Source organism: Argentina silus, assembly GCF_951799395.1.
Source record: "Argentina silus genome assembly, chromosome: 15".
Classification (NCBI taxonomy): domain Eukaryota; kingdom Metazoa; phylum Chordata; class Actinopteri; order Argentiniformes; family Argentinidae; genus Argentina; species Argentina silus.
In genome coordinates, this window is record NC_139669.1 from 12,958,805 (window position 1) to 12,971,417 (window position 12,613).

At 38.9% G+C, this 12,613-nt stretch overlaps 2 protein-coding genes across 3 annotated transcripts; both read right to left on the reverse strand.

Annotated features, from left to right (window-relative positions):
- Window positions 1-141: 141 nt before the first annotated feature.
- On the reverse strand, window positions 142-3,934 carry tmed9 (transmembrane p24 trafficking protein 9). Its single transcript, XM_083686540.1, has 5 exons — window positions 3,774-3,934; window positions 2,808-2,908; window positions 2,555-2,680; window positions 2,316-2,462; window positions 142-1,956 (listed from the first exon to the last, which is right to left on the reverse strand). The coding sequence occupies exons 1-5, from the start codon at window positions 3,919-3,921 to the stop codon at window positions 1,807-1,809; spliced, it is 672 nt and encodes a 223-aa protein (XP_083542666.1). The 5' UTR covers window positions 3,922-3,934; the 3' UTR covers window positions 142-1,806.
- A 289-nt stretch (window positions 3,935-4,223) lies between these two features.
- lman2 (lectin, mannose-binding 2) lies at window positions 4,224-9,068 on the reverse strand. Of its 2 annotated transcripts, none has more exons than XM_083686785.1 (8): window positions 8,870-9,068; window positions 8,048-8,166; window positions 7,840-7,957; window positions 7,456-7,535; window positions 5,987-6,148; window positions 5,754-5,868; window positions 5,537-5,656; window positions 4,224-5,399 (listed from the first exon to the last, which is right to left on the reverse strand). In XM_083686785.1, exons 1-8 carry the CDS (start codon window positions 9,063-9,065, stop codon window positions 5,239-5,241), a joined length of 1,071 nt encoding a protein of 356 aa, XP_083542911.1. In that variant the 5' UTR covers window positions 9,066-9,068; the 3' UTR covers window positions 4,224-5,238. The 2 variants fall into 2 exon arrangements, with proteins under 2 accessions (XP_083542911.1, XP_083542910.1); XM_083686784.1 differs by lacking the exon at window positions 7,456-7,535 and adding an exon at window positions 7,580-7,662.
- Window positions 9,069-12,613: the final 3,545 nt, after the last annotated feature.

Here is a 12,613-nt window from a genome sequence, read left to right on the forward strand (position 1 = left end):
GTTGGTTCTCAGGTATTACACAGTAGCAACCTATTACTTGATTAATGGAATATGTACCATTCGTAACACTGAATATCCCAATTACATGTTAGGTTTGTAGAATATATGTGAAAATGGATGAAGTACAGTCAAGCAAGCAAGCCAAATGTCACAAAACTTTATTTTTGAGTGCAATTTAAGATTTCACATTAACTGAATGTCTCAAAAATCCTCCCTCCCTCCCCAAAACAAACCTACACCAATTGATTCAAATCAGGATTCTGAAATCTACCCATAACAAATGCAGAAAATAATGGTGTACCATATCAATAAGGGAGCAAAGGTCTGCGGATATTGGGGTAAACACAAAAATAACTGAACAAAAAAGTTTTGCAACTAATATCCAGTAGGCTACAGTTCAAATGGACAGATGGTACAGACTAATTTCTAAAGTCTGTATATTACCTTGACCCTTGTCAAAGCATGTTCAAGTGTACAATGGATGACAGGTCTCACTTATCAACCCATTGTACTCGATGAGCACTAGAGTTATCAGGAGCAGTTCTAAATTGGATTAAATCAGTGTCTTCATAACTCTACCTGAGTATTTGCAAAAAGGAAGCAGACAAACAGAAGAAACCTACAAGCATGTTAAAAACAAAACAAACAACATCCAGAACCTAAAGATATCGAAGTAATCCAGGATCTCTTGGACATGCCGTACAAAATAATTTACACAAGCAATACCTCATAAAACCATATTCAGGGCAAATGTTCACTTTTGCCACCATGAAGCCAATGGGTTACAATAAAGGAACATCTTTGGCAGTGTCTTATGCATATAGGAAAAAACTGTTTGCATTTCTTTCTTATTCTATCTGAAATGCATAGTACTTCACATGAATAATTGATTTCCACGTAAATACAGGAGAACTGCCATCCCAGCTTAATATCAGAAATATGGCACCACCCCTAAACCCAAATCTAGTGATGTTTCTTGTCTCACATACCAGGTGTATAGATAAACCATTAAATAGAAATTGTTTTTTTTATTAAAACTCTGCATATTCCATATGTCTTTCTACACACACTGACTCCCAACCGACCAACACTTGGATAAATCCATCAGGGATGAATGTACATTCATTTGAAGCTAAATAAAATGTAAAGATTAGTATGCATGACCAAAAATAACAGTTTCCCAATTGATAAGTCACTATTTCTGAAGTACGGCTCGAAACAAAATGGGTGGATCTCTCTCGGCCAGTAACACATACCCATTACAATGAAGGTAGATCAATTTGAAAAATAAAAATAAAAGAATCGAGGGAGAAAAAAATACATCAGTCAAACATTATCCACCTGGTGCAAGACCATATGACAGTGCTGCATAACCATTCCATCACATGACAGTGCTGCATAACCATCATATGGATTGTCAAATTTAGAGAGTACATGATGAAATACACTATAGAAGTGGTTTTAACCTTCGAAGAACAAAGTGTGCAATCATCATGTATGCTGTACAAAAATTATGATTCTGCCCAAAACTTTAGGATATAACCATTTTCTGTCCAAGGTAAAATATAGCAGAGAAATATAAATAAAACCAATTTCAAACATTGTCTGCTTTTCAGAAACAAGGGGCATATCAAAATCCCAAAACTGAGCCCTTTCCAAATAAAATAAAGACAAATAGGTGGATTTGCACTGTTAGCATGGTAGCATCACCAGTTTGCACAAATATCTTTTGAAGGAAAATGGATTCTGACTGATGTTTGAGTACTGCATGAATAGAAAAACAACAAACAAGAGTGCAGTCAGAGTCTACACTAATTTCTTGGCTTCAAAGAAGCTCTTCAGATGCCTCATCTGCCAGAAGCCAATGGCCACAAGGATCAATGTCTGGACGATGGACCACCACAAGACCCTCTGGTTGGTACTCTCACTGGTCTGCCTGAAGCGTTCCTCACGGTACTGAAAGATGAAAAGCACAGATTTGAAAATTCATAGTAGCACACACGGGTAGTTTCTGTGCCCTATGTTTTTCTCCCCTCTGGGGAGTTTTTCCTTGGTTTGCTTTTTGGGGGTCTATGGTTCGGTGTTATTTCATACTGTTTGTATTGTATTTATTGTTTATGTTGTTAGTATTGTTATTGTTGGAAAGCACTTGGAGGCATTTGATTGATTGATCTAAATAAAAACGGGTCCCAAAAGACCAAATGCGTATTATCGGTAGACGACTATTCCAGTCTCAAGGGTCGGGATCAGCGTAAGCCACTTGACTATCTACTTGTTCTAGACCATATTGCGTAGACAGCATTGTTATGACTTACCCTTTGATAGTTCTGCTCCTTCTGGATCTGGTCCACCTGCTCCACCAGCTGCCTCACCCTCAGCTGCAGCTCCGTCAGCTTGTCTTTGGCTGCGATCTCTGCATAGTTATTGGTGTGCTCCCCGACTTGGATGTCCAGGTGAACCCTCTGAAGATAAGGTTTCAATGAGAGGAGAACTCAAAGTAGTAAACAACAAGCGTGAGACACGCACCGTTTTACAGTTACAGCCACATACTCACAAGCATTCCACCAGCAAAGAGAGCAAACTTCGACGAGTTGGAGTGGAGGCAGATCTGATGTTCTCCAGGGGTGTGTGAGGTGAAGGTGAATCTTCCCTCCGAGCCATACTGACGAGACAGGATCACCTGTAGACCAGGGGTGCGCACGGACACACACCAACAGTCAGTGTTATCCATTTCTCTGTATTGTTTCTTCACAAAGGCATGTTTGAAGTGGATAACAATAATCACACTGATCTACTTCACATATCACCTTCTCATCAGGATCTTTCACTTCAACAAACATCCCTAGTCCCTGTGTGGCAGGCAGGTACTCTTCTTTCTGCTTGTCATACAATTGTGTCCGGTAGTTTCCTAAATGGAAGTAGAATAGTTAATAATATAGTCACAAAACCATTCCATGGTGTACAGATAGTGTACCCAAGCCTGTCTAGATTGGAGGAAGAAGCACCTGGAAACAAAAAGAGCAAAGTAAGTTTAGCATTTTCCATCATAATGTTTCAGGTTTGTCGAAGGGCAACTTCTATAAAGAGCAGAAGACTTGCATAACTTCATTAGGCTGAAACAGGAAGCGGGTATGGAAATTAATTCTGACTAAATGTATGTTTACAATTGTATGTTACATAGTCATTCAGCACATGGTTTCACTAAATCAGATGTGATGCGTAGTTAATGAGAAGATAACAGCTCGTGTATGAACATCAACATGTTGGTGGTAATGCACCAGTAGCGTTGGATGTGAACCGCCATAAAACCCCACTGAACAAGAAGAAGAATCAACATTTTGGCATCAACATCAGCAATTTGCAATCTCAAATGATCATTACTTGGCTCGGCCAGCTAATTGACCGCAGTGCTATTGACAGCTGTCTGTTTGTTGGCTAGCTAGCTTGCTAGCTTGCTGACACCCAAAGTAGCACATCTCCAGCTAGGTAGCGGTCAGTGTGCAGCAATAGAACTTTCCAAGCCTAGGAAAGTTAGCTAGCAGGCTCATTTATTTGACAGCTTAGAGGCGTTTACAAGTTATACGGTAATTGCATGTGTGTCGGGGCTCATTATGTGCGTGGCATTGCATAGTCGGTCAGGTATCTTCTAAAAAGTTAGTTTACAAACCCTACTTTCGAGCTACTTCCGATTTATTTAAGCTAAGCTATGCTAACATGAAAGCTAGCTGCCCATGCTATCAATTTCAGGACCATACTAGAAAGAATATACTGACCGATGATCATTGTTTCATCCGGAATTTCCTCTATAAAGCATTTCTTCTCCGTCTCCCCGATGTGAAAGTACAGGGAGGAGACACAACTGTAATACACGTTTAAAAGCAAAACTGACAACACACAAGACTGCATTTTGACTGCCACCATCTTCCTGCCGGTAATAGAAGACGACGAAATGTACCGATCTGAGTCTGCGCAAAAGAATCAATGCCACGTAACCTATCGCTTGCCATAGTCCAATCAACACTTGTGTTTGACTTGTGGTTAATGTAGTTCAAGTGCTTTCGTCGCAAGTGGGGTGTGTTCATTATGAATAACCTCCAAAAGCAGATATATAGTACATACTGTATACCTAAAGCTTTTTAAAACATCGTAAACACATACGAGTACCGTCATTGCACAAACATCAATCGGATTACTCAATGTAAAATATAAGACAAAGACTACAATTATTGGAGAGAACTGCTTTAATGAGTTATAGATAGATCACTGCCCTCTTGTCACTTATGCAATGTGTAATGAGATATTTCCATACAAATAACTGGGGTGTGAAAGCAGCCACCTCCAAGAAGAGAAACTGATGCAGAATCCTAAAAAATTCATGTCCAACAGATACAAAAAAAGATGAGAAAGTGGTGTAATCTCACAGCATATGTTGAATGACCTTGATTGGCTGAAGAAAATCCATTCAAACACCTACCCACACACAAGGTATGACCAGGCCAAAACCTGAACGAGACTGCAGTTGAGTTGTTATGATTTACATCTATAGCCGTTCACTATCATTGCATTCCAAATCATTCTTCATATGCAGCTGCTATACAGACACGTGAGGTGGTTCTCCCATAATGTACAGTATAATCCCCCTGTGTCCTTCAACATGTCTTTGCCCAAAGTCACACATCACACACTCTCTCTCTCTCTCTCTCTCTCTCTCACTCACACACACACACACACACACACGGCAAACACTAGATAAAACCCCAGCATATGTTTGAAGAAGTACAGCAATGTTATTCAACCGAAAGAGCAGATTTAAAAAAGTAAAAACAATCAACTTCCCATGGGTACGAAACCTAAATGAGAGCTCAAAGTAAACCATCTTTATACAACATTAACATACGACATTTGAAAATAAAGTAAGAATTTGAGACGTTACTGTGTTAAAAGATCCAGATTGACAGAAAGTAAATTGCAATTTTTCCCCTGAATTGAAAGCTAAAATAATGGCGGAAAAGGTGTGTGTGTGTGGGGGGGGAAATCATCAAACTGCCTCAACCATGTAGTCACCACTCACCATGAGTCACCCATGGCTTTTTCACAAACATTGGAAGATACCCATAAGTTACTCTCACTGCAGTGCTTCAATGCTATAAACATCTATACAATCTTTAGAAAATTCACATTGAATGTGTTGAATCCATATTCGCAATAGTTCATTTCATGAATACCACTTTTTTTAATCTAGTAAAACCTCTTGTTCCTTTCCTGGCGCTTCTGAAAGACCACAGCGCCTACAACAGCACAAACTACGATTCCCAGTAGAGCGCAGAGCAGAAGCAGGAAGACCTTCCATCCTGTAAGGGGAGTGCTTCGGAAGTTACCAGTTGGATCGTCAATGTTATCTGAGAGAGGGTATAGGAGAGAAAATAAACAAGATAAACCCTTACTCTTAATAACAATCAAACTCTACATACTACAGTATGTTGACAAATCAAATTGTATTACACAGCATTGATTTATTGTGATTATTTTGCGCTACCTTTGGGGGACTTGAGGAGGTTAACACTTGGTTCAATCTTGGTCCAATCCAGATTGTCCTCTTCAGGTGTGTGTTCCACCATCAGCTGGTACATCTTCATCGAGAGGATGTCGTGGTGATCTACGACAAGAGAGTAGTTCCGTGTCAGCATTGATCCCGACAGACACAACTAATCTGCAATCTAATATAAACAGTCTATATAATACATCTATCCTACCAGACAGATCCCCTGTAGCTGCAGAAGCTCCAAAGAAATACCCCGTGGGTAGGCGGACACCTCCAATGTCAATGCACTCTTTCCATTCATTCTTGTCATCAATGTCAACCATCACCTGTACAAAATCAGAAAGGTGTCATTTAGCAGGTTGGAAATTATTCTGATCTAATAATCATATAAACGAAAAGAAACTCTTTCTTAACACAAAGATTGAATGTTAAAATTAACCCTACTGTGAGTCTGCCTTTAGAATAGCGAATGGCGAGATAGGTGTCATGGTCCTTGTTCCTGATCTCTGCGGAGCAGCCTCCCAGTTCCGCGTTGCGTCCATCCTTCCCATGATCGTACGGCAGGGACCCGTTATTTACCATGGCAGAGATGTATGGAAAGGAACGCTAAACAAGCAAATCACAAAGAAAACGGTTCAAATCAAATATATTCTTGATTTTATTCGATTTTACACCGACAGAACGAAAAGGTGAAAAAAAATTGTGCAGGATGAGGGTAGAAACACCACAAGACTTCATTCTTACGGATAAAATAATTTGGAAAAGTGCAGCATGAAAGTGTACTTCAATGTGTTATAATATATAACAGTGCAAAACAAACAGGTTGAACATATTGGAGAGTACAACATCAAAGCATTAGCATTAAATTAAAATTTGATTTAATGGATTCCACATGCTATTGACACATACCTTTTTTTTTTCTAAAATCGAATTTTAATGTTTGTTTGAATAGTTGTTTAAATTTTTTTTGTCATGGTATTTAAATTATTCTAAAATGCATCACTGACTAGGGCTGTGATGGTCATGGAATTTTGGGTAACGGTTGGTTGTCATGCAAATAATCGTTATAAATGTCATAACTGTTTCACAACGGGACACAACTCTAATGCATGACAGAGCCAGAATAACCTTGTGGTTGACTGCTGTATCTATTACTGAACAACTAATGAACACATTCAACGTTTTTAGGAAGATCTATTTATTGATTCAACAGAAAGCAAGAACATCAGGCAGAAAATAAAGTGCACACATATTTAACAAAAGTGCCTGCCATATGAACGTATGGAACAGAAATATTGTTTTTTAATAAATAGGCTATGCAAATAAAATAAAACAACAGGCAGCTGCCGCTTGATAAATAGAAAAATGACAAACACAAAAGACACCGTAGTCAGTGCAAATAGACTGTTGAGCGTGTCCTTTTAAAATGACAGGCTAAGAGTCAAATAAACACATGCTATTTAATAGCAAAATAGGAACGAAAGGAACTTTGTTGAGTCTATTATTAGGCCTCTTCCTTTAAGAGAGCGTGCGCAATTCTCTCTCCCTCAAAATACGAAACAATTTGATAGACGGATTATTGTAGCAAAACAATAACTAATAATAATAATATAAATCAAAATATTTTACACTCATGCTATTAGGTAAAGTATATCTACATGAAAATAAAAATCCATATTTTATCATTCTAAAATCAATGTATTTCAGAGGTTATGACGGTGGATTTTTTGTTTCACGGTCCTCTTCATGTAACCGTCACAGCCCTCTCACTGACTACAAATCACTGCTTTCAGAACACTTTCAAACAAATCCATTAAATTCAAATCCTTTCACTTTGAAATATGACACACACAAAAACTGAAGGAAAACATGTAATAAAATGCCAATATTTAAATCCAGTACATTCAACTCACGTCAGCGGCTTCATCATTAGGGTATGTGTCTATAAATATGGCCAGCCCATGGTAATGAGCATTGCTGCCAAACACAGGCCCTGCAATGAAAGAATCATGTGAGTCACCGAGCAGAAGCACTTACATCCATTCCATGGAGGTCATTGCGGAAGGTATCCACAAAAATAGCCAGGCCAACAAAATGATCTTGGTTTCCAAAGACTGGGCCTGGATGGAAGCAAAGATAAGGTGACACATAAGCAAATAACTGAGAGACTGTGCTTAGCCCGGCTGTGCCTTTTGCAGATGCTTCCCACTGTTCCCAGTTGGAAACACAACTTGTGCTGATTTAAGTTGCGACTCTGAGAAGGAGTGAGGATGGTATCATTTAAGTGGACATATTACCTGGATGTAGCCTCTCTTTAGTATACCAAATGGCGATACCATCTCCATGGAGATTCTTCTTCCCAGACCCATGAATTTTGAACTGCACATGCATCTCCCAATCTTTCTGGAAACAAGGCTGCATAGAGAACAAGGACAGTTAGTAAATTCAGCTCAGACTCATTTGAAAGGGAGTGTTAACTAAACACATTTCACAGCAGTTTCTCACCACAGTATTCCAAACGGAGCCTTCTTTGCTTTTCTCGTCAGGTGTCAGTCGGACATACTGGCTGGTCACTAATGTGCTCCCTGTGAAGTCCCACTGACTGGATGAGCTAGTTCCAACACCTGTAAAATGTGATGAAGAGTCAAACCATAAACTAGGACTATTTTGGGGAAAGGTGTCTGGGGGAAGAATATAGGGAATTGTGTTGCACGTATCAATGTATCGTTACTGCTGCTCATTGAGACATCATCACGTCATCACTTACAGTACACAATCATACAATATAAGTTGCTTTTGGAAAGGTGGTTTACTGCTGTAGTAGTGTCACTAGAATAATCCTAAATAGATTAGTTAACTTCCTAGCTAATGTGGCAGACAATTTGATCACTGTCATGCTATCTGGCGGTCTTCGAGGCTGTGTTCATTTAACGTACGTTGGACACTGCAGTTTCAAAATGAGGAAGTTAAGATGGCCACAAAAGTAAACATTGGCAAGTAAGTAGGCCAAGTTAATCACAACCTTCCTTTCAAGCTCACATTAGCTCGCTAGCGAAAACAAAACTACGTAGCTAGTTTGCATGTCACCGTCCTAGGCCAGCAATCAATTTTGACTCACAAAGCTAACTTAGCTAGCTACTTGGACTTAGTTGGTGGCTAGCGTTGACAGCTAACTTTAGGTGACAGCTGTATGAGGTACTTTATAGCAGACGGGGACCCAGTTGACAGCAGAAAGACAGACACTGCGAAAGTTTGGGACTTGGGTACGGTTGTTTAGCAAAAAAAAGTAGCTAGCCAACTAGCTACATAGCTAGCCAGCTAACTTACCTTGAAACGGCTTCATGAGTGAATGTTCCCGCTTTAAGTGTTCTACATTGCCGTCTGTTATATCACCTTGCACTAATGTAAATTGCAGTAACAACAACAGTAGGGATGTGCTAAGAAATGAACTGAAGCCTTTCATTTTGGTAACACTGTCTGGGGAAGTAACTGACACAACTATTTTTATTCTTTCCGACGCCATGATGCCTCCAAGACCAACATCCTTACATTCCTGATATGAAACATCAACTCACTTAACATTAGTTCCTAGGGTTATTCAATATCCTAATTATTCCTAGATTAATTATTTATTTCACACTTCCTAATGTTTGTTCAATATGAACAACACCCAAATAATTACAAACTTGTTTAATGAAAGCTTTTAAATGTTAAATCATGTGTGCCTTTCAGCACCGTCTCTCAACTTAACATGTTGTACTACGGCATATTTTCGAAGTTGGTAGAAACCAACATGGCCTGTCATAGACGAGCACATAGTAAAACATCACGAAAACAACCAATCAGGGGCTTACTTGGGTGGTTGAAACGTTCGCAACATTGGATACGTTTATATCTGCAACGTTTAACCCTACGGAACACCTTTCAAATCAAACGGTACCCTTTCGATAAATGCTCGATTCAATCAAGCAGATATTGTATATTGAGCCTTTAAAGAGGCTTTGATATGAGTATCAATCAATGCTGATTGATGCTTTTTTCGAAATTCATTTCTGGAATTCATGTTTATGAGAGGAGAATTATGCAGAGCATTCTCAATATTTCCACTAGATGATGCTACAGGGTTCCTTATGTCTTTGGGGATAGTACATTGTTGTACTGTCACTGACTTTTGATATTGTTTTGTTCCCAAATTCAGAACATTAAGTGGGATACTTGAGTATTTATAGCAGTTAATTTAAGTGACATAAATGACATATTTTCCTTCTGGCATCCTTTTTTTGGCCTGTCAATTATGAACCAAGCCTACAACCCCCCTTTTGATGGACGCGTGGTGATGAGTCACACTTGCATTAAACTGATTTGTTAGATACATTTGACATGTTTCGCAGCATAAACACGATGTCTCATGGTGCTTGTGTCAGTTATGGCAATTTAGCATCAAAATAGAGTTGTTTTACATCATTTGAACTGATATTAAATTACATTCAATTAAGGGAATGTTTTAATGTGATATATATGAGAAATATGCTATTTCTGAGACTATTCTGATTACGAGTCATAGAAATAACAGCTTATTTTTCACTCTGATGTTAAGAGACTGTCAATTATTTCAAAGTGAATTGCATACTGTAGCGTTGACTCATTCTCAGAGGTCATGTCTTTGAAAATATGATGATGAATATCTAAGTATATCCAATGCGTACTTGCATTTCAATATTAAATGATGAATGCCTACAAAACATCAACAACAATGTTTTAGAGCATGCTAGACACACTATAAAGCAACTTATTGTCAGTACTTTTACATCTCAAAATAAGTATGGAAGAAAACTAAGAAATCTGGCTCTGACATTGGCAGATTTAAACTCCATGGTACATTATATGCCTACCACATTAAATCCCATTGCCGAACCAGACCCAATCCTACCATTAAGTGCTTAACACTATATAACCACATATACACTGGGGGGGCTGGTGAAGGTAGAAATCGGAGGATAGGCTCATTGTAATGCATTGAACGGAATGAGGAATGGTATCAAACATGTGTGAAGTACACCGACCCCAAATGTTGTCTATCCAAGAAAATGATCACTATATTCTCTCTTTATTTGACCAAACCAGACATTTGTGAAAGCAGGGTAAGACCTTCATAAATGATGGAGGCAGCTTGTTTTGTATTCCTTCTACTTATTTGCCTTTTGCAAGGTTGGAAGCAACGCACACAAAACTGCCATAGTGCTGACAGTGGGGCCTCTTCACCAGAACCAAACTATACTGAGTCATGGGTAATATAGCAGAGACCAATAGCTGGGGATTCTATTTATCATAGTGATATATATATTTTCTGGGTTGAAAGCAATTCGGCTCTGTACATTGACAAACAGAGTGAGATCTCTGACATTTTCATTGACATAAAAGTACTGAAACACATCCAATGATAACAAATTGCTATAAATCATAGAAGTATTGGGAGCTTGTTCCAATAAAAATAGCTGAAAAGAGTTTTTACAAGTTATGCATTTCTTCAGCAAGTGCCTGATATGCCATTGTGATTTATGATTGGTGTTGAGAGTAGTTTCCTGCTGTCATTGCAGGGTGTTTTACATGGAACGTACGACTGTCTTATGATTGGTGCACATTTCTCTAAGAGTGTGGTCCGAACTGAACAAACAGAGATTAAAATGCAATCAAACTAAGTTACAGTACGTCTAGACTGGAGAAAGCAAAAACATATTCATGATTTGATCCGCAAACAAATATGAGCTAAATTACCCTATATGTTTAAAAAATTATGTAATTTTCTCCTGAGTTCAATGTTAGGATAGGTCTGATCGATTCATTATTGAACCCCTGGGACCTCATCAGACACTGTGATTATACCATATGTTACACTCTGTTGCACTATTGATTCTCTGGTACCCTTAATTCTTGCGTTATAGTGAGTTATACTTGAGTTATAGTATCGAGGTACAAAGCGAGTTCTATCACCGCCAACATTTTTACACCACAGTAAATGACACTGTGCTGTGGGAATGTGCTTCTGGCTCAAGGAGCATATGCCTTGCTCAGGATGAGTGGCCTCAGTCTCTGCTGTTACAGAGAAACAAGAGTACAGCCACTTCAGCATGGTGGAAGGTCTGCTCCCCATCACTCAGTCCTCAGGCCTGGGGGAGTCATCATCAGCATCAGCCCATTGGAACTTCAGCTCTTTCCCCCGGCTCACACTATAAAAAAGTACAGAGGTCCTGGAAAAAGAGGGAGCGTCGTAAAAAAGAAAAAAAAAAAATAGATAGATATCAGCATGAGACACATAGTTTAGGACGTGACTGGTAGAACCATTTCCCACCAGACCTCTGAATATTCATGGCATGCATCAAGAAAAAACTGAGATAGAGAGAGAGAGAGAGAGATAGCCAATGCAGGAACTTATGGGAAGGGTACAGTGTTTTCCATTTTTGTTTGTAGCATGGCAACAGGTATTGTAAACAAACCATTCTAACCTGTAAATTATATGCTCAGGTGTTCCCTTGCATAGAGAATACAACAGTGGTCTCTGTGTTCCTTTACCCTGCTGTGACAGGTTGGCCTTTGCAAAGATTCTTTTTGGATACATATATATGACAGTCAGTGAACTGAAGTAAGTAGTGACAAAAGAAAGGCAAAAAGGTCAGTTTCATCAAGGGTGTTTGTGTTTAATTCAGAGAGTGGCACCGGTTCACACACACTGCCCCTGCCAAAAAATCGAATTGTTGTTGTAATAAGCTTAGACAACTGGTTCTCATTCTCATTTCAGAGCTCTCTTTCTATGCAATTTCCTTAAGCATCTTTAAAAGCACTTCAGCTTCTAGTTTACTTAGAACAAATAAGGAACATGATATTGGTCTATTAAACAAAACTAAACATAGTCAAATCTCCTTTTGATCACTTTTTGATCCCTAAGAGGCACCATCAGATATCCAGAGTAGAAGAGAATTACATGCTGAGATTTTGGGGTCAGCTTCTCATGAACACCTCCTTACAATGGAGTAGACTGTTCCAAATGGCCAGAGCTGTCATATCTGGATTGCA

Bases quoted from the DNA above. Each gene is read 5' to 3' on its own strand.
- tmed9 (XM_083686540.1), bottom strand. From the start codon at position 3,921: ATGGTGGCAGTCAAAATGCAGTCTTGTGTGTTGTCAGTTTTGCTTTTA. The intron at 2,909-3,773 runs GTCAGTATATTC...ACTTCCATTTAG, and splicing joins GGATGAAACAATGATCATCG to GAAACTACCGGACACAATTG. The intron at 2,681-2,807 runs GTGATATGTGAA...CCTGGTCTACAG, and splicing joins TGAAAGATCCTGATGAGAAG to GTGATCCTGTCTCGTCAGTA.
- lman2 (XM_083686784.1), bottom strand. From the start codon at position 9,065: ATGGCGTCGGAAAGAATAAAAATAGTTGTGTCAGTTACTTCCCCAGAC. The intron at 5,869-5,986 runs GTAGGGTTAATT...GATTTTGTACAG, and splicing joins ATTCTAAAGGCAGACTCACA to GTGATGGTTGACATTGATGA. The intron at 5,400-5,536 runs GTAGCGCAAAAT...ACCCTCTCTCAG, and splicing joins CCTCCTCAAGTCCCCCAAAG to ATAACATTGACGATCCAACT.